General features: G+C 43.2%; 1 protein-coding gene across 1 annotated transcript in view; it reads right to left on the minus strand.

Moving 5' to 3' along the window:
• Positions 1-12,831: 12,831 nt before the first annotated feature.
• Positions 12,832-21,569, minus strand: part of gtf3c3 (general transcription factor IIIC, polypeptide 3) — a 14,212-nt gene continuing 5,474 nt past the window's right edge. The window contains exons 11-21 of the mRNA XM_071533164.1: positions 20,617-20,703; positions 20,034-20,205; positions 19,081-19,283; positions 18,580-18,681; positions 18,212-18,362; positions 16,980-17,205; positions 15,934-15,988; positions 15,372-15,507; positions 14,424-14,548; positions 14,058-14,210; positions 12,832-13,652 (exon numbers count right to left, since the gene is read on the minus strand). Coding sequence (XP_071389265.1) covers positions 13,530-13,652; positions 14,058-14,210; positions 14,424-14,548; positions 15,372-15,507; positions 15,934-15,988; positions 16,980-17,205; positions 18,212-18,362; positions 18,580-18,681; positions 19,081-19,283; positions 20,034-20,205; positions 20,617-20,703 — 1,533 coding nt within the window. The 3' untranslated portion in view covers positions 12,832-13,529. The remainder of the gene's footprint in view (positions 13,653-14,057; positions 14,211-14,423; positions 14,549-15,371; positions 15,508-15,933; positions 15,989-16,979; positions 17,206-18,211; positions 18,363-18,579; positions 18,682-19,080; positions 19,284-20,033; positions 20,206-20,616; positions 20,704-21,569) is intronic.

Genomic DNA, 21,569 nt, shown 5'->3' on the forward strand with positions numbered 1-21,569 from the left:
AGAAGCGGGGAGGAGAGGAGGAGAGCTGGTGGTGGTGATGGTGCTGGTGGTGGTGGGGGTGAGGGTGAGGATGAGGGTGGTGGTGGTGATGATGGTGGTGGGGGGAGGAAGGGGAGGGGGAGGAGGGGGAGGGGGAGGGGGAGGAAGGCTGGGGGCGGGGGCGGGGGGGGAGGACGGCCGTTGCGAGGGAGGGGCGAATGGTGGAGGCCAGGAGGGGGGGGAGAGAGAGAGAGAAAAGAGGGAGGGAAGGGGGAAGGAAGCAAGGAAAGAGGGAGAGGGTCCCTCTTTAGCAGACTGTGTTATTTATAACTGGGAGGAGCAATAAGGGAGGAGGAAGCGGGGAGGAATGGAGAGATGGAGGGATGGGGGAAGGAGGGATGGGGGAAGGGAGGGACTGTGCACCGTCTGAGGCCAACTCTCTTTCAAAAAGCCGGAAGGGTTGACGGAAGAAGAATAGTTTATTCAGGTTCCTCGCTGGTCCGTTCTTCAAAAGAAAGCATCCCAGTTCCCAGTTGTCCGCTAACCGTCACTAAAGGGTTTCCTGCCTCCTCTTCTCTCTCTGTCTCTCTCTCTCTCTTTCTCCCTGTTTCTCTCTCGATCAGTCATTCACATCAGGTGCAGGACAGAATAGATCTTGAACGAGGAAGTTGTGGATTTAGCCGACGTATCACCCCGTAACACCCATACATTTTTACAAACACATCTTATAAGTTGGCGGTGGTACGTCCGTAGAGCAGTGCCTTGCTCAAAGGGCACTAGGGTATTCGCTGAGTCATGTAAGCTCCTAGTAATGGCACCCACCATGGAAAGGGAAAGAGAGGTTAGGGGAGAGATGGAGAGAGAGAAGGAAGGCGGGATGGAGGAGAGAGCGATCCGGCAATCCTTCCACTCTTCCGTCCGGGGAGGAAGGGATGATGAGAGGGCGATTCCTACGATCCGGAGGGAGGAGAGGGGTGGAGGGAGGTTGGAGACCTACAGGAGAGAGAGAGAGAGAGAGAGAGAGAGAGAGGAGAGAAACATAAGGAGAGTGAGTAAGGGAAAGAGGAAGACAAAGAGAGAGAAGGGAGGGTGAGAAGAGGGAGGATGGTCAATATTCAGTCATGTGAAGACAGATGTTTGGAATGAATGAAACTTGACATTGAATACTGGCTAGTGAGTAACAGAGTCACCTAAAATAGACACGTTATCTATATTTTCTTAATTTTGTTTATTTTTGGGAAGGGAATGAATAATCAATGATAGGTCCTCACAAGTACAGTAATACAAGCGTGTCACCAACTATTTTTAAGGGGACAGACTTCACACCAGCTACTGTCACTCATAAATACATCACTCCAGCAGTAGGGGGGGCTTATAATGATGTATGTGAACCAACGATCTACTGGGGACACATGGATGATTTTGATGTGTATGTTCTTGGCACTCAAAAGGTAAGCTGATCTTCCAAATACTGGGTGCATTCCTTTAAAAAAAACATTATAAAACCCCTTAAAAATACATGGCAGTCAATCAGACAATAGGGATGTTTTCTCCCAGCGTTTGATATTTTTCCCCTGAAAGCGTCAACAACAACAGAGAGCTGGAATCACAATTTCATCCTCCATGTTAACTGACACTTCAGCTTCATCTTCTAATAATATTCATAGAGTATTCATTCTTGCTCTTTTCTCTCAATATGTGAATGTATATAAATGTATGTATTTATGTTCAATCTGTAGTACTGTCCTAGTTTTGCTTTTAAGTGAAGCACACTGAGTTTCCCTGTGTAGGAAATGTGCTATATAAATAATATTTTACTTTCTTTTAGTTAGCTTAGTTAACTTTTATTTATTTATTTATGTTTTTTTTTTATTAAAACACCCACTTCCTGAATGGGGTGAATTGAAAGGAAGTGAATCCACATGTATTTAAGTTTGTATGAAGGGAGGGGGAGAGGGGTAGACAATATATAACCTGTAGTATAGAGCGATCTATTGATCTATTGATTGACGGTTCTACATGAATACAAAGAAATCTATTGATTACTGCTTCTTTCCTTTCCTTCTCCTGTCTCCCCTTCTCAAACACACACACACACACACACACACACACACACACACAACCTCTCCCTCTCCTTTTTTTCTCTCTCCTACACACATACACACACACACATGCATGCACACTACCTCTCTCTCTCTCTTTCCCTCTTTCTCTTTCTCTCTCTCTCTCTCTCTTACACACACACACACACACACACACTCAGGTTGCCATGGTGAGCAGTGATTACGCCAAACCATGTCTCCGCTTCCGCACCAGTCACGTCAAAACTAATGATCAACCTACCAATCTCTCTCTCTCTCTTTCTCTATTCCATCTCCGTTCTATCTTTATACGCCACTCCCTCCTTCCTCTCGCTCACTCTCTCCATCCATCTTGCCTTTACCAGACCGAACGGAAACACACACACACACCGTCCCAGGAGGCATCTAAATTAGCTGCGCAATACCCTGCTGGTGATAGAGGTAGAGACGAACAGGAAGGAGAGAGAGAGGGAGAGAGAGAGAGAGAGAGAGAGAGAGCTATAGAAACAAGGGCAGAGAGAGAGATAGAGAGTGTGTGTGTGTGTGGGAGATAGACACAAATAAACGAATAAAGGAGGAGAGAGAGAGGAGAGAGGGGGAGAGAGAGTAGGAGGCTGTGTGTGAGAGAGAGAGAGAGAGAGAGAGAGAGATGGGGAGGGAGAGAGGGTGAGGGAGTGTGTGTGTGTGAGTGAGTGAGTGAGAGAGAGAGAAAGAGAGACAGGATGTGTGTGAGAGTGTGGGAGATAGATGCAGAGAGAGGGGATAGAGAGAAGGAGAGGAGAGAGAGGAGGAGAGTGTGTGTGCGTATGAGAGAGTGTGAGAGAGAATGTGGGGGATCAAGGTAGAAAAAGAGAGGCAGAGAGAGAGAGAGAGAGAGACAGAGAGAGAGAGAGAGAGAGAGAGCAACACCTGATGCCTCCAGGAAGAGACACTTTATTGCTAAAATGAAAAACTTTCAGTGCAATTTAACCTTCTTGCATCCTGCTTCATGTTTTGTTTATCATCAAACGGAATATAAAATATGGGTTCTGATTGGCTTATTTTCTCCCCAGCACTACCAGGGATTTCACCTGTAGGGACCAGTGTAAATGAGCCTCAAATCTCTACGCATTGATTAGTCAAAATCTATGTATTGATTAGCTGGATTAGACAGCATTAGTCTGCATCTCTGCTGATCCTTAAGAAACTCCTTAATCATTATTTTTACATTGGGAAAGACATGTTCACAGTTTGTTGCCTGTTTTGGTCTTCAATAGGACTCGATTTGCTCTGGTCTCAGTCTTGACGTGGGCTCGACCCCCTTTGGTCCTGGTCTTGGACTCGCTGATTTTGGCTGATTTATTTTTCTAGCACACTTCTTCTTGTTAAAGGTTCGGGAGCTCATCCGATTCTTGATTTCATTTCAGAGGCTGCAGACCTTTTGCTAGCAATGAAATTACAAGGATCAAATTCAAGAGCTGAGATACAGAGAAGACGACATGGGCTTAGAAAATACACAAAACGTTAGACAGAGCCACATCCAGGGCCGTAAACACACCTAAACTCAGTATATCACTGTGTTGAACATTCATAGTACACTTCCTAGCAAGTAGGATCAAACTGGTTGGGTCTTAAATTAATGCTTTTCTGAAAATATGATTGATTTTGGTTCATATTGGTGGTTGTTTGCCTTGATGAATCACTGAGTATAGGTCAAAATTTAACTCCATCGCATAAACTTGATCATTTGCAAACTAGTGAAGGCAAACTTAAAGGAATAGTCTGCTCATTTATCTTGATGCTAAGCTTTGAAATTCGGTTGACTCATGGCTGGTTTTCAGTAACAAGGTTTTGTTGTATTGTGTAAGATCCTCAGCAGCCAGCAAAAAGTAACAATGTAAGAGATACTACAATAAAACACTCCATAAACCAGGCTTATCCACACACACACACACATACACACACACACATCACATCACACCAACACACCCACACATCTGGACTGATAGTTTTATAAATAGCTTGGGGCAGAGGCCAGTGCTGAGCACGGTGCTGCTGGCAGAGTTTACAGGCACTTGGTGCCCAAATGACAGGCACACACACACACACACACACACACACACACGCACGCACACACACACACACACAGTCTCTCAAAATTATACATGCTGAATGCTTTTGCACTCACAAATTAAAGCGCACTCACCACACTCTTCTCTCTCTCCTTCACATGAAAAACACTCAAAACAATGCTGCACGGAAACACACACAGACACACACACCGCTGTCTCTTGTCTTTATAATACTGATCGGAAATGCACCCACACACGCACGTGAAAACACACACTCTTGGGAGGTGAGTGTCCTTGATCCAGCAGCAGGATTAAAACAGAGAATGGGGGGGATTTAGTGTTGACAGAATGCCTCCTCTAATCCGCTGCATTACCACACGGCTTCAATCTGCAGCTGGAGCCTGGCTGTCTCTCTCTCTGTAGCCACGTTTCCATCCAACTGGCCAACAAATGTGAACTTTTGAATTGTAAAAAATAAAATTCAAATTAGGTGTTTCCATCAGCTTGAGGGTTGAAGCGAATCGACTGGCTTCCTGTACCTTTAAAAACAGGAAAGTTTAAAATGTTTTGACAACCATTTTGGGTCCTTCAAACTGTCACACCTGCACTTCATGGGCTTTGTCCTTGGTCCTAGATCTGGAAACAGTTCAAAAAGCTTTCAAAGGTTTTGAACTGTTACTGAGACGTTATCCTCTCTATTATAGCATGTAGGCTTGTACACACACTGGATGGAAACATTTCCAAACTCCACTCTGAAGAGGTAAATCTATTATATTAATATTATCTATTAAATGCCTAATGGAGGTTGGTCATCAGTGAAATTTTCTGTGCATCAACTGAAGAAAAAGTCGATGGATCGGGTTGGATTTACTTTTGGTTGATCATTTCTTTTCGACAAAATGCTGATGGAAACAGTGTTTTAAGAAAAAAATACATCTATAACTATTTCACACATGCCTACACAGCAAATTGATTAAAACATGATTAAATTACACAGAATACAGTGACCATTTTGCTGAGCATCCTTTGGGTAAGACCTGAGTCAAGTGCACCATACACTTTGGGTACTTTCATTACTTGTTAGATGGCTACCTAGTTACTTCACCTATACTGTCTGCCTGTGAACTTCTCCCATCAGGTTCTTATTATTATGTTTTTAAGTCAGGACAGACAGTATCGGCCTAAAATACCTATGAACACTTGACTGATTCCTCAGCTTACAGATGGCAATTAGGTGAATTTGAAGAGTCAGAAAACTCTTCAATGGCGAGTCATAATAACATTTGCCAGAGAGTGTCCACTGCAAAAAATATTAAACTTAATTGATTGAAAGCTGCACTAGACAAGATTTTCATTAAAATACATTAAAACACAAAAATACTATCAGCCTAAATCAACAGGGTGGGTAAGCATGAGCGTGCTGAGTGCAGTTTCTTGACATCACGTTGAATGATTTCATTGGTTCGAACTTTGCAAAATTCAAGCAGTTACCTCTCACCAGTTGGGGCCGCCAACGTGCCACGTTGCCTCACACAGCTTTAACCTTATTCTCAGTCTTAATGTCTTTTTTTAAGTGACAAAATCTGCCAGTGGAGTGACATAATTTGACTTGCTGCATTTGCCATGCAGTTTGGCAGTCAAAGACAGCAGTTAAAAGGCTTAGCTATTAAAACATGACCTGCAACAAAACCTCATCTTTTCATCTCCCTCTCTCTAGCTCCACCCCTCTCTTTCTCCTCTCCCACTGATGTTTTCCCTTGGTCCCTTCCCTCTCTCCATCTCACACATATTCAATGGCATGACCTTTGACCTCTGTCAGCCCCTGTCAGTTCTCTGGTGGTCACAAGGTTCAACAAGGGTTACAGCCAAATGGGACATTCCACATTAGGGATGCACCAAAGCCTCTTCTTTACTCCTCACACCAACTAAATGACTAAGTACTAAACTTGTTTACATATCAACCAATACTGAGCACCAAATTCATTCCACTACTCTTTAATGAATTCTGCAGTTTTGGACCATTCATTTGGGGTCACTGGACAAAAATAATTGTGATTGAATCCACTTTTTCTCTGCAAGACAAATCTAATATCCTTCAAAAAGGCAGAAATGAAGTTTGCATTACTTTGATTTGTTTGTTTGTTTTGTGTCATATCATATGTATCACATAACAGTTTACAATGCCTCAAAAGCAGTTTCTAATAAGACTTCACCTGTTATAACAGCTTGTAACAGCTCACAAACTACCAAAACACATCATTATCCATTACAGCGGCGTGCACAGAGTTGGGACAATCCATCTGAGGAAAGCCGACACTGTGTGATTTTCCACACCAGTCTACGAAAATCTGCGCAGATTTACCAGCTCCCTCTGCAAAGTGTCATGTTGTATTTCCGCTCCATCAGACAGCGGCTCTCCACAGGCTCTACAGTGGGGAGGGGGGGGTAGCTTGGGTTGGAAAGCAAGCTGCAGAGGTGCCAGTGGCGCCATGCTATCAGCACACACACACACAAAGAAATATAGATACAAAGAAATACAAACACACACACACACACACACACAGGTAGAGACACACACATGCACTCCCACAAAGACGCTTTCACAGGCACAGGTAGAGACACAAACCCAAGCACATGCATACACACTCACAAACACTGGCGTGCATACACACACACACACGCGCACGCACACACACACACACACACACACACACACACACACACACTGGAGACAGTGAGTGGATTGATGGACTGAGTCTGGATCAGAAAGCTGACTCATCACTGCCCCACTGCCCTGGCGTCTCCAAGACTCTATCTGTGTCTGTGTCTGTATGTGTGTGTTTGTGTGTGTGTGTGTGTGTGTGTGTGTGTGTGTGTGCATGCCTGGCTTCCGGTGGCAAGGCTACCCCATATATCCATTACTTTAATTAAATATTCCAATGTTTTTGGCATGTGGGTGCTTTTTTCTGAAACCTTACTGCACTGTGTTACAACACAGTTTATTACATATTAATAACAGCATACAGTATGTTTTATCAATATGGGTGTGTTGGCAAAAAATGATAAATGAGATATCAGAAGACAAGGACCCACAAATCAAAAATCGTTAATTCTGGCCTAAACTAGACAGATGAAGTAGCTGATAATGATGCATTGCCTATGCCACTGTAACTCTATTAAAGTGCCATTACCCAGAATGCTGTGCGAGTGTAAAAACATTCAATAAGGGCGCTAACATGCAGCTTATATCCTAATTAAAGTCATATTTAGGATAAGCAGTTTAATCTCCATATCCTGTTTGTGAATATCCCTGTATATGTGAATAAATATCTAAATATTAGCATGGAACTGCAGCTTTACACAGACTGAAAAAACACCACAGTAATCATGATGGGGTTTATATGGCTTAGTATCCCGGCTAATATCAGCATATTGGCTGGCATTTTTGTTTTCTTAAACATTTGGATGCAAGCTTATTGTAAATGGGAGCATACAGCGTTTACATGCGGCAGTTAAACTAATGGAAAATGTGAGTATCCCATATAATATGTGGCCAAACAGTGTGAACCCCAACTCATTTAACTTTACAGGGAAACCCATTAGAAATCAGGAGAGGTTTCATGACAATGCACTATTTGGATTTAAGATCTAATAATTCAAGCAGAACAATTTATCGACCCCCTATAGTGTTGTATAATACTTTTAAGAATCTATGAAAAAAAAATTCTCCCACAGTGTGTCGGTTTTTCCATGTTGTCTCCCATATGGAACAGGAAGAGTCCATGTGAACGCTCTCATTGTGGAGCTGTGTGAGATAAGTGCTATCTTTTCTCCTGCAACAGCTTCAAGTCTGCAGGTTATTTATAAGTGGTGAGACTTTGTGACTAAATATACACACACTCCGGTGAACACAGGACCAGGCACTGACATCAATACACTGTCAGACGCTGATGCTGATACACACACACACACACACACACACACACTGGTATGTACGGTGTAAAGCGGATGCAATTACACACGCATGCCCCAAACCCCTTTCTGGTATGGTAGCTATTTTCAATAAAAGACATCCTACACTAAGACAAGGGAATTATGGGTAGTGGTGCACAAACACACACATACACATATATACACGTATTTCCCCTAAAAAACATTGTTTGTGAGGTGGAAAGGCGCATTTCGACCCTGTATGACTCCAAAACTCTCCACTGAAATCAATACTGCTGATATTCTTCTAGGTGGGGCGGTTGCTCTGCCAGACCTCCACTACTCAACAGCAGGGGAAAGAGGGAAAGGAGGGGGGAGGAGGGGAGGAGAGGAGCAGGCTCACTCTTTCACATATTACTGAATTATACAAGTGTCAGGGCTTTAAAGCTGCAGCAGGAAGGATTTTTGATGTAAAAATACACCTGTCTTCTCAGCCTAAATCACAGAGCGAGGCTGAAAAAAAGAGAAGAGCGTCCCGTCTGCCCCTAACTGAGGCGCTGTAGATTCGCCCTCTTTGCCCAAATTAGATTCTGGTGTCAGGTATGGATACTTTGAATCTACTAAACAGCAGCAAGCGACGTGCAAAGTTGCCTTGTGCAGCTTGAAACAGATTCTTCCACAGATTCAAATTCACAACCAAACTAGCATCTGATTGACCAAACCAGGGTCATTCAGGGAAATTCCCTTGCTGAAACACTGTCACCCCACTGGTGTTTATGTGGTTTACTGAACCCTAAAATGTGTCTCTGCTTTTGATACTAACAGCATGTGACAGCTAATAATGAGTTTTCATTGCAAGCGATGATGTGAGACACTTGTTTGGAGTTGAGCTCTTCAAGTAACTTGGAGTTTAACTGACCTCTTCAACTCATGCTGCATTTCGTCTGCTTGAATATTCTTCACTCCAAAAACAAACTTTGGAGATAGGACCACTAAGTGATTACACACACACACACACACACACACAACCGCGCACACACACATTGTCCTGAAATAGCCGTAGCGTGATTGGAGAACAATGAGGCAGTCCCGTCAGAGGCGACAGCTTCCTGTCCCCAACACACACCCATCACATTCCTCTGTGCCAGTGTGTGTGTGTGTGTGTGTGTGTGTGTGTGTGTGTGTGTGTGTGTGCATTCTTGTACTTCTAACCTTGTGAAGCCCAAATCGACCGATCCGATGCGACAGACGAGGGTACTCCACCAACTGAGGACATTTTGTGCAGTGTGTACTCACAGAAAAACAACTAGTTTTGGGTGAAGGCAAAGGTTTCAGTTAGGTTACGTTTAGATTGAATAGTTGGAGTTAAGTTTAGGGGTTAGAGAATGGATAAATCACAAATATAGTGATACAAATGTGTGTTTTTATATGTGAAAATATATTGTGTCAGGGCATAAATGGTCTTCTCAATTCATGTTCCCTACCAGTGAATCCTCAGTTCTGCAGTGACCTGAATTGACCGTAAATTTCACCTCCACCGCACATTAGCAGCTCCAGATGGCAGTAAGAGGTAACCGTCTGAAAAAATGTGAACCTCAATACCCAGAAATCTTGTAACGTGATTTCACTAAACTGCACACAGCTCGCTCTTGTTTACCAACCCGGCCGGTCTGGGATGATTTACACCAAAGATACCGAAGAGACGAGAGAGGAAAAGATCTAACGTTGGTGAGTCCAGCTTTCTCTGGACGCAGCGCTGCTCACTGCTGTTTCGGAGACAGGTTGGATTTCACAATTAAGTTTCAATTTGTCACTTCCTGTGGGCGGAGAAGTGTCCATACCAGACACCAGACTTTCATTTGGCCAAATAAGGTGAATACAGAGTCTCAATTAGTGGGGATGGGACGCTCTTTTCTGTTGCAGCCCCACTTTGTGGTTTAGGCTGAGAAAACAGGTGTATTTTTACATAGAAATTTTGCCAATTGCAGCTTTAACATCAGCCAAATATTGGTCAGTTTCATTTCTACCAGCCACTTTAGTGTGTAGCCCAGCGGTTGCAGGTGTTTTGGGTTATCTACACCTAATAGCAACTGCATGTTTTTATCTATACTTTTGTACATAGCACACTTGTTAAAAAACAAAGCCCAGGTCTCAATGAGTTTTTGTCTACTGGAGGTTTTAATTTAGTGATTGTATGGTAGCACAGTAATTAGTTTACAGAATATGGCTGCTGGTTTTGTCTAAGAGAAAGTTAGAAGCCTAATAAAAGTCTGTCAGGGCGTAGATTCAGCAGTGTAATATAAGGAGGAGCACAAACTCTCAATAGGGATGCACGGATAATGATAGTAGTATCAGATATCGGGTCAATAGGCCTGCTAGTCTAAAAACACATTTCCCTGCGTGTATCATTAGAGTATCCCAAAAAATCCCACAGTGACTGACTTCTGTTTCACGCACTGAAGGATGCTGGAGGAAAAATGGAACATACACCATGTTATTTTTATCCGGTGACCCTCTAACTAAATGTTTAAGTCTATATTGTTCAGAAGAAGCAGTGGATCTGATTGGTCCATCTGATGAGTGAATCCTATAAGACTTTAGTGATGAATGTGCATCAGCAGGGAAAACGTGATATTGATGCAACCTAAAGAACATCAGATCCGCCTTGTTAACCGCAAATTCTAGCATATAGATGACCTTCCCATTAATCCCATGTTAATTTAAACTCATTATAACGCACTGAATATCCTAACCTATGGCCTACAGATTACAATCAGGGCCAGAACCTCGTTGGGGCTATTAAGGAGGAAATAGGAGGAGATGAGCTGCAGACTCCTGCCCTGTCTCACTCTGGGAATGATCTGATTGTGCGTGTGTGAGCACATTAAATGATCTGATTTCCTCACATTCTCCAACAGTGTGTGTGTGTGTGTGTGTGTGTGTGTAGATTGAAATGACTGGTGCTGACCTCTCCAATATTAGTTAGATGGTTCCCTTTTGCTAAAAGCCTTATTTCATCCTGACAATACATTTGAGCCCGTATCACTTGATGCGCAAGACAAAGAATTTCTTTTTGCCCTGTTGTGGCTTATTAGGCCTTTATTTGCCACTGTTGTTGCCACTAGTGAAGCCCACCCAAGCATCACTTCATCAGCTTACAAAAACAACACAGTCGGTGGCAGCCCGTTACTTCTACTAACGAATATAGAGCAGTAGGCACATTAGTATTATACATTTATGTGATTAAATATTTGAATGAAAAGAAAATGTCAGCTGACAGCTTGATGGCTGCAAATCAAGCTGCCAGATCAAAGCAGCCCCCTAGAATAAAAACAATACAAATGTCAGTCTAACATTACATAAGTGCACCTCACTTACCGTCCAAAACGGATGCGTCCAGGTTTCCCTACGGCGATTCAAACGTGCTTATTCCTGTTTCAAAACCGCTCCCGGGTGTCAAAAACCTCCGAGCGAGCCGCTGATCATGGACGACGGACCCCCATACGGCCCGGGCCCCACCGACCCTTCATCCGCTTCCAACCCGGGATCCGGCGCTCCGAAGCCGGGGCGCAGCGCCGCTCCCTCTCGGTGTTTTCCCCAGCCTCCCGTCACGGCGAAATGTTGCTTTTCACGATGGACGCCGCTCCGTGTTTATTCCCGTTTTAGAGCCATCGTTGCCCGGGTCTCTCTCTCGCGCTCTCCGCAGCGTCGGGGCCGTGTATTTGTCTGTGATGTTGCCAGGTTGGGTGGAAAGACGCGTTCATATCTTATTTATTTGCCTGGACGACTTCACATCCGCTTCTCCGTTTCCGCTGTTACACACACTTTATCCCCGTTTTCCCGTTGCCTGGCCATGCTGGACTAACACAATCCAAACCGTTTTCTGACGATAATATCCTACCGGCGTTAAAAACCAGTCGCATCAGCCTACATCAGTACCAGTGACGGTTGTGAACTTTTCTAAAGCCGGGCCTTGTTGTGAGCGTCCATATAGACCGACCTCAGCATCAAAATAGTGATTTAACCCCCCCTCCTTTCTGTAGCCTAGATCAGTGCTTCCCAAACTGGAGTCCTGGGACCTCCAGGGGTCCGTGAAGGGGTGCCAAGGGGTCCCAGCAAAAATATGGAATAATTGAATTTCAATATAATTCACTAGAAATTATCCCAATTAGAGAATGTTTAAATTTGACTATTGTAATCACAGGATTTACATCAATGTAGTTCAACACTAAATCAGTGAGGAGAACGGGGCCATATGGGGCTTCCTGGGACAGTTTTATGAGATGGGAGGGCTGTGGGGCCTGGTGTCTATTTGGGGGTCGGGGACATGGAAAACGTTTGAGATGCCCTGGCCTAGATGAGAGTGCAGTGACCCGCGGAGGAAAGATGTTGGGAGCAGACGGTTGAGATGAGAGAGAGGGAGGGATTTGGCAAATAATCCCACCGCTTTAATCCCTGTGACAACAAAAGAAAGCAACTACTCCTCCATCCATCCATTTGCTGTTTTTGTCACATCACCATCACAACAGGAAACAACAATCTCTCAGTTGTTCCAAAGCAACTTCCATCTTTTTTATTATGAGCTGAAAAAATATACACTTAATAGACTTTAAATATCATTTCATTAACAAATATAACTGTTTTTACATTGTAGGTTATAACAGCATTATTGGTAGCGGTGATAATGATGATGATGACTGGAATGAGGATGACAACAATAATAATGGTAAAAGCTGATAAATTAAGTTGAAGCTATTGGTTTTGAATCAAAAAGCTTTAAAAATGCTGAATGTTTACAACAGGATCAAGACTATGGGCAGCTTGTAATGGAAAATAAAAGAAAACAATGAAGCATAGTCGGATTCTACTGAGAAAAGAATGGCATTTACAAATAATACAAAGAAAATAATTTAATCCAACAAAATAAAATTTGCTTTTATTTAGCAGGATCATATGAAAAAATATTTTAAATACTGACAAAGTATTATTTTACAGCTTGCATTGAGGCTTAAGCATTGGAAACATGTTTCAAACAATGTCTTGCAATTCTCTGCCTGAAGAGACGGTGATACTAGTTGGTGTGTGTGTGTGTGTGTGTGTGTGTGTGTGTGTGTGTTTGTGTGTGTGTGAGAGTGTGTGTGTGTGTGTTCAGATGATGATAACGTAACAACCAGTGTTTCCTTGACATTCATTTAGCTGCGGTGGCTAAGGAATTGCCTCCACAGCTAGAAAAAAATATAAATACAATGAAAATGTAACAATAATTCATCACCTAAATAAATACCAATTACAATTAAAATCAGAGCAGAAATGTCCAGATATCATGACATACATTTCAAAATAAGAGCTGTTCTGATACTGCAGCACTCATAGCAACTGAACCTGGGTCTCAAAACCAAAAATCTAAAAAAAAAAATCTACAACACTGGCAATGACAATGATTTTGGAGTGTGTGTGTGTGTGTGTGTGTGTGTGTGTGTGTGTGTGTTCAGACAACGCAGTGTGTGTTGATGAGCTGGCGGGCCATCTCCATGTTCCCACTGGCCTGATAGATGAGGGAGAGGTTGAAGGCGATTTCTCTCCTCAGATCCACCTGATCATCAGCTATGCCCTGCAGGGACGGAGAGAGAGAGAGAGAGAGAGAGAGAGAGAGAGAGAGAGAGAAAGAGAGAGAGAGAGAGAGAGAGGAGAGAGTGTGAGAAAGAGAATGCCAACAGAGAAAGACAGAGGGCGAGAAGGGCAACAGAGAGAGGGATGGAAAGAGAAGGAGAGAGCAAAATCAAAGGTAGAGAACAGGCAATGGAGAGAAACGGAGTGCAAGTTCCTGAAAGTGAATTAATCAACTAAGTGGTCGAGGAGAGAAGGGGGGAGAGGAGGGGGGGGTGGAGAGGGAAGGGGAAAAAGATGGAGGAGGAAGGGAAAAGAGGAAGGAGAGGGGGATGGGAGGGGAGAAGAGCTGTGTGTCTGTGTGTGTGTGTGTGTGTGTGTGTGTGTGTGTGTGTGTGTGTGTACGTACCTCCATTGTGGTTGCGGGCAGCGTCAGCGCTTTCTGGTAGTAGTGTATAGCTAGATGGGCCAGGCCCATCTGGTGCAGTGCTCTGCCCAGGTTGTACATGCTCTCCTGACACTCTCCACGCAACTCCACGTACCGCCACAGGAACGAGAAGCCCTGCAACACACACACACACACACACACACACACACACACACACTCGTAAGAAGACAGAACTAAGGTAGATGACTAAAAAGCCAGCAAGGGGGTGCCAGTGTTTCAACTGGTGGCACCATACTATACTGAACGGGCTTCAAAGTCTGATACACAAATACAACGCACACACACACACACACACACACACAGATACAAATACACACACACCCCTACCTGCAGCAGCAGTGGATGTCGTTTAGCTACAAACTTCTGTGATGCCATGTGGAAGAAGGTGAGTCCCACACACAGGCTGTACAGAGGGTTGCTGGGGTGGGTCCTGAAGGCCTGCACATACTGGCCTAAAGAGACACATGTCAGCACAGATCCTCGTAATGTTGTCTGCTATATTAGTATTAGTCGTGTTGGCACAGATCCACACAGATGTTATGTCTGCTATATTAGCATTAGCTATGTTGGCACAGATCCCCACTGAAATCACATCAGGTATGTTAGCGCTAGCCAGGTGAGTGGAGGTGCTGCTATACCCAGGGGATTGGTATAAACTTCCAGATTCAATACCACAAGGCTGTCTGAAAGTTCAAATAAAAATTAAAAAAAATGGACGGCAAAACCAATGACAGCTCCTTATTCTGCCTAGGTTTATGCCTCGCTCCCCTGTCTCTGAGAGTCACCATGAAATTATTTCTCATTCTCCTAAACTGAGGAAAAGTAACATTAATCAGCCATTTTGCTCACATCTTTACGTTCTTGTTATGTTCTTTTTTTAATATTATAGCACACTAAGCCACATGAGTAAGTACCTTTACATGTCTCCAACTGATATCTCATTGTGCTGAAATAATCAAGTTTGTTTTCTTAAGTTATAAAGCTTACTGATTGACATCAAGTATGCTATAACTTGTGTGAGTGTGTGTGTGTGAGTGCGTGCGTGCATGTGTATGTGAGAGAGAGAGAGAGAGAGAGAGAGAGAGAGAGAGAGAATGTGTTTATGTAGGCTAAATCCAATGTAAGTGGAGACTGAATGCAGTGTCAGCATAACTCTGTGTGTGTGTGTGCATATATAACTAATGTGCGAGTGTGTTAGTGTCTAAATTTAATCTGCATGTGTAGATATAATCTGTGTATGATGTTGTGTGTGTGTGTGTGTGTGTGTGTGTTTACCCAGGGCATGTTTGAAGCTTCCAGACACCATAGCGTTGTGTCCGCAGAGGACACACAAGGCGTGGTTATCAGGATTTTTTAGCATCAGCCGCAGACAGAAGCGATGGTGACGCTGGTGCTGGGAGTTTAACGTCACCTGGGGGAAAACATACACTTGAGTCATTTATTTGTGTCCACAGAAAAAAATACAAGAAATAAAACAGGGGTTGTGAGCAAAAATGTAATCCAACATGGAAGAACAGGCACATTGTAAGAGAGTTTTATTTCTTCTTTTTCATAGATTATTGGTCTTCAAAGCTTTCATTATGGTATATTACATAATAGGGGTCAATACATTATTTTGTTTGAATTATTGTTTTATTAAGTATGTTTTGATCAAATATTTTCTGATGCAAAATGGGTCTCTTGTAAACTTAAAGAAGCTGCCTGACTGTTAATAACAGACGTACAGCAAAGCCTAGGCAAATCTTTAACTTGTTTAACTTGTTTTTTTCAGTCACACACACACGCGCACGCACGCACGCACGCACGCACGCACGCACACACACACACACACACACACCTGGTTGAAAACGTTCCAAAGCTGAGGGCGTTCAACATTATCCATCAGCATCAATCTATTGAGAAAAATAGAGATACAGAGAAACAGAGACAAACTATTACAACAATAAGCCATATAATCCAATAACCTTTATTACATGGCTTTGTTGAATGAATACTCAAGTCTGATTGGCCAATCAATGTGCTCTGCTGTCTCACATCTAATCATATCACTTTGCAGTCAAGAAGCCTGGTCCATGTTGTTGATTCCTACTCAGATTAACTAGCAACACCTTGTGGCAAAAGACGTTACTCCTCGGTTACAGCAGACAAACTCCGCTAACTGAGGTTAGAAACATGGAAGATATTTACAATATTACTTTTAACATTTTTACCTTTGATTGCTGGTTAGAGGAACGTTGCTAGAGGATCGTTGCTATGGTTACATTTACGCTACAGTGTAGCCAATGGATTCTAGCTACAGACATTTCTATGGCTACGTCTTGATGAACTAGTTTTTTGATGGAAGCTTGTAAACAAATATTTTTTCAATCAATAGCCGCTTTGCGTCTGGGACTTGATTCACCCGGGTTGGGATTTATTTTGTGATGATTGACTTGGTGTGCATTATCACTTACTTAACATATTCTATAATTGAGGTATGTAGTCACACACCTTGATATAATTCCCTCTTGATCTCTCTCAATCCCTATTTCACCCTTTGTCTTCATCTCTCTCTCTCACCCGATATAGTCCTAGGCCTCGTCTCACCTGATATAGTCCTAGGCCTCGTCTCACCTGATATAGTCGTAGGCCTCGTCTCATCTGATATAGTCCTAGGCCTCGTCTCACCTGATATAGTCCTAGGCCTCGTCTCACCTGATATAGTCGTAGGCCTCGTCTCATCTGATATAGTCCTAGGCCTCGTCTCACCTGATATAGTCCTAGGCCTCGTCTCACCTGATATAGTCCTAGGCCTCGTCTCACCTGATATAGTCCTAGGCCTCGTCTCACCTGATATAGTCCTAGGCCTCGTCTCACCTGATATAGTCTTAGGCCTCGTCTCACCTGATATAGTCGTAGGCCTTGCGGTAGTTGCAGTCGAGGAAGGCAGCTGACAGGCCGAAGAACTCCAGCTCCTTCCTCTTGGGTTTGTTCTCGTAGAAGGAGAAGAACTCCATGGCGGAGTCGACCAGCAGCTCGGCCTCCTCGTAGCGGTGAACCTCGCACAGCGTCCGCACACAGCTCACCAGCAGCTGCCACCAGTCCTCCCGGGTTAGCACACTGGTTTTACCTGCCAAGGGGGACGGGAGAGAGCACATGAAACGATGAGAGAGTAACACACAACACAGAAGACACACAACCTACTCTTGTATAGGAGTATAATATACTTTTAGTGTTGTATACTATTTATGATTAGTTATGATTAGTAAGGTACGCTACAAGTGTGGTACAGTATAGTGCAGTAATAGTATAGAATAGTATTGTTAATATAGTATAAAATTTGTATTCATATGCTATTAGTATGGCATAGTATTGTGTATGTATAATATGCAATACAATTACTATACAATATTTATTCTATACTATTCTATATTATACTAAACTATTTTTATACTATACTGTACTTTTGTATATAACTATAGTATAATATGCCATTGGTTTTAGTAAACTATTATGGTAACTGTTAGCAAAGTAGATATAATATTAGTATTCCTATACTATTAGTATTAGTACACCATTAGTATTGTTGTTAGTGCAGCACAGTGCAGTAGTCTATGGTATACACACACACACACACACACACACACACACACACACACACACACACACAAGTAATGAACAAAGGGCTGCCAACACACTGAAAAAGAACAAACACTAAATGTACTGAACTGACAATAAACACTGGGCTTATGGCCAACGATGCCTTCACTACATAGCAGATTGGTAAAAGTCCATAAAGACAAAATAATCCATAATGTAGCTACAGCAATTACAAAATGGCAAACTCACATTTACATCCGCATGGCAACAATAACTTGGCAAAGATATGGTAATAGGGACACAGAACAATGCCTGGACCTTAACATGGCCGCCTAGCCATATCACACAAGAAAACAAATGGCATTAAAGCTTCTAAAAACAGCACCTTCTCCACATATGGCAACTGCCAATAATTGCTGACAGAGAAGAAAACCTTTCCAACTGCTCTGCCCGGCTCTTTGGCCCCGTACCACCAGCCTGTGTTCATTGCCCAGGCTACCGAATATGAACACTAATACCCAACAACGGTACCCAACACACACACACACACTTACCACTGATGTCCTGGTAGGCAGCTTCCTGGTCAGCAATGTCTGGCAGCATGTCTTTGACCTTGACCAGCCTCAGGTGACGCTCCCCTGACACCATTACAGAGCGCACACACACTTTGGCACGCTGCATGGCCACCTAGGACAGACAGAGACACATACACACATTTGAATCATTTGTAATAAGCTTGATTGGTGTGTGTGTGTGTGTATATGTATGTGTATGTACTATGTGTAACCGTTCACATTTTTTCCCCCTCTTTACTTAACTAGATCACAGAAAAAATCCTCCTGGATTAAAAATCACCTCATGACAGAAGGGGAAGGGTGTGTGTGTGCATGTGTGTGTGCATTACCTTTAGCAGCATGGAGATCATAGTGATCACAGCATCCAGGTAGTCCTGTATTCGTCCCTGGGTCTTCAACAGTGTGGAACGATGCAGCAGCAGCTTTAATTCCTACACACAAACGCACACAAAGACACACACCCCTTTTTTAAAAACATACATAAGGCCGAGCTCAACTCAGGCAATTAATTGCGCAACACTAATCAAGGTATATGGTTTCCACTACAGCTGGGCTGAAAACCACCAGCTAATGCAATGAACGTGTGAAACTAGTTGGAAATACATTCTGGTATACTCCTACAAAGTGACCAATTTTACAGTAATTTTTTTTACAGGAACCCTGTAAAGCTGAGTTTTTAGACTTAAAATGCAATTTAATAGTATTCAAGACCTTTTAAGAGCTTGAGTTTAGATGATGTTACAGACATTTTAAGACGTTTTCAGGTCCTGCAGACACCCTGCTCACCCATACACACACACACACACACACACACACACACACGCCCTTGCCTTTCGTGCGGCTGACGAGTCCTGCGCCAGTGTGCTGGTGTCGTACATGGGCTCCAGGGCCTTCAGGGCGCAGAGCGGCCGGCCCAGCTGCTGGTGCACGGTGGACAGGGAGAGCCGGGCCTCCAGGTGCTGGGGAGCCATCTCTACCACCTTGGTGAAGCTTTCTGCCGCCGCCTCCATGTGGCCCAACGCCTTCAGACACTCTGAGACAGGGAGGGAGCGGGAAGTGATGGAGGCAGGGAGAGGAATGCATGTGTAACGGTGGTGGTGGCTGATTCCATGACTTTTCCATGACGTTCCACAACTACGTCAGAGTGCTTACATGACCTAAAAATGTTCTTCCTTCCAGGTTTGTTCATGTTGATTGAAAAGAAAAGGTCTAAAGTAGTAAACATCCTGGTTTCCCATACATTTTGGCTCCACTTACTGTGGAAAAAACAGCTGAAAAACAACAGCTAATGCAATGAATGTGTGAATCAAGTTGGAAAATACATTCTGGTGTATTCCTGTGAAGTTGCAAAATTCCGATATTCCCTGACCACCTGAGAAATGATCAAATCCCCTGACTTTCCCTGTCTGGAATACACCTTTATAAATTCCATGATATTCCAGGAATTCATTTTCACAAAACTCCCACAATCCTCTCATATTCAGAAAGAACTAGTCCATCTACTCAGTTTTTGACTAGTCATGACATCTGAGGATAAACCTCCTTTGGTTTTTTGGATCCATACTATTGGAAATACATCTCTCAGCTACAAACAGGACATTTTGGTCACAATTCCCAAACCTGTCTGACCAGGATTATAGCTGATATTTTTACCTAGTTAGCCACTGCTTACAAAGAATGCACCGCGGGAGTGTACTGAATCTGTATTTGTTATTATTCTATCATTTTATGCAATTTTAATAATTAATAATAATAACAAGTCTGCTTTCCGTCTCTGTCCTACCTGCGTGTCTGAGCCAGACGACAGCCAGGTTGTACTTGTCTGATGTGACGAGGGCAGACAGCAGAGGCAGAGCGGACAGGTACTCGCCCTGCTCCAGGAAGGCTTCACCTACATCCAGATACAAATCCCCGATCTCCTCTGGACTCTGCTCCATCAACGTTGTCAGCAGCACCTATGGGTGAGGGGGTGAGGGAAGGAGGGAGGGAGAAAGGGAGAGGGAGGGAGAAAGGAAGAGACAGAGTGAGCGAGCACATTTATATTTCCACTATCAAAGTCTAAAAAAAAACCCAACTTTTTAGCATGTGAGTTGTATGAAAATTCATAGCTTAAGTTAAATTTTCACAATACAACTTATCGCTGTTATCATGACACCCTTATAACTTTTAACAATTTTGGTGATTTTCAGGTTTTCACTTCAAAATATAGACACACGTTTATGCCATTTCTGCTTTACTAAAGAGTGCACAGTGCAGAGAAACAGGGAAGACGGGGTAGAGCGATACAAGGATGACATGTGACCAAGGTCATGAACTGCAATCAAACCCACAACCCAGTCCGCTGTCCTCCCCCCGGCCCAGTTTACCTCCAGAGGCTTGTAGGCATGCAGGTGTATGAGGCAGACCATCAGCTTGGCCCTGATGTCCACTGGGACGCTGTCGGGAACCTCCACCTGCTCTATTTCACCTGGAGACACAAACACACACACACACATACACACACACAGACACACAGGTTGAAGGTATAAGTTGTGTCTTCAACTCAGAGTTACTATCTTCCACAAATGCCAACTACATTCAGTACAGGGCAATGACGCATTTGTTATGATGATGTAGGTTTCTTTCTGAATACGAGGAGAGGATTGTTGAAGCTGTGAAGATTCCTAGTTCAAGTTACATTTTCATAACACAACTTATCGCTGTTGTCGTGTGAAAACCTCTTAACTCCAATTTTGGTGATTTTCATGTTTACACTTCAGTTGAAGGATTACATGCTCCTCTGTGGGTTCAGGAAACCCTATCATAACCCTTCTTTGGCTTGTGAAACCCTTTCAAAACTCATTACTTAAACTCAAAAATGCATGGATTTTAAGCTAAAAACAAGGCTGTTTTCTGGTTCCTGGAAAGTTGACATTCTGGAGACAGCACCACTATACTTTCTTTTATGAGTTAGATACTGCTCAGTAAAGAACAGATTGTTTTTCTCAAGTGCTGTAAGATGTGATGAAGTCTGATTGCACACAGACATAGAGGAGTGAAGTGTCTGATTGCCTGACTGACTTGAATGTATCTCTCAAAGAAAAAACACACTGAGAATAAGAATCGCTGGTGTGCAACAGGTGTGCAATGAATCTGACTTGGTTAACTGTCACAAGACAGCTACACAAAACAGAACAGACACACTGGGTGCAAGACAAAACGTAACATAATACTGGGTCTCATTTCGACTGCTGAATTCTGTTCAAAATGTCAATATGCTGTCCCAAGGTTATGGTTTCAGGATGAACTGCTTTATAATTTATGTAACGAATGAGCAGCA

This window comes from Centroberyx affinis, unplaced genomic scaffold, assembly GCF_046629955.1.
Source record: "Centroberyx affinis isolate AG114_WGS23_722 - 3 ecotype Tasmania unplaced genomic scaffold, CSIRO-AGI_Caff_v1 ptg002329l_1, whole genome shotgun sequence".
In the NCBI taxonomy this organism is placed as follows: domain Eukaryota; kingdom Metazoa; phylum Chordata; class Actinopteri; order Beryciformes; family Berycidae; genus Centroberyx; species Centroberyx affinis.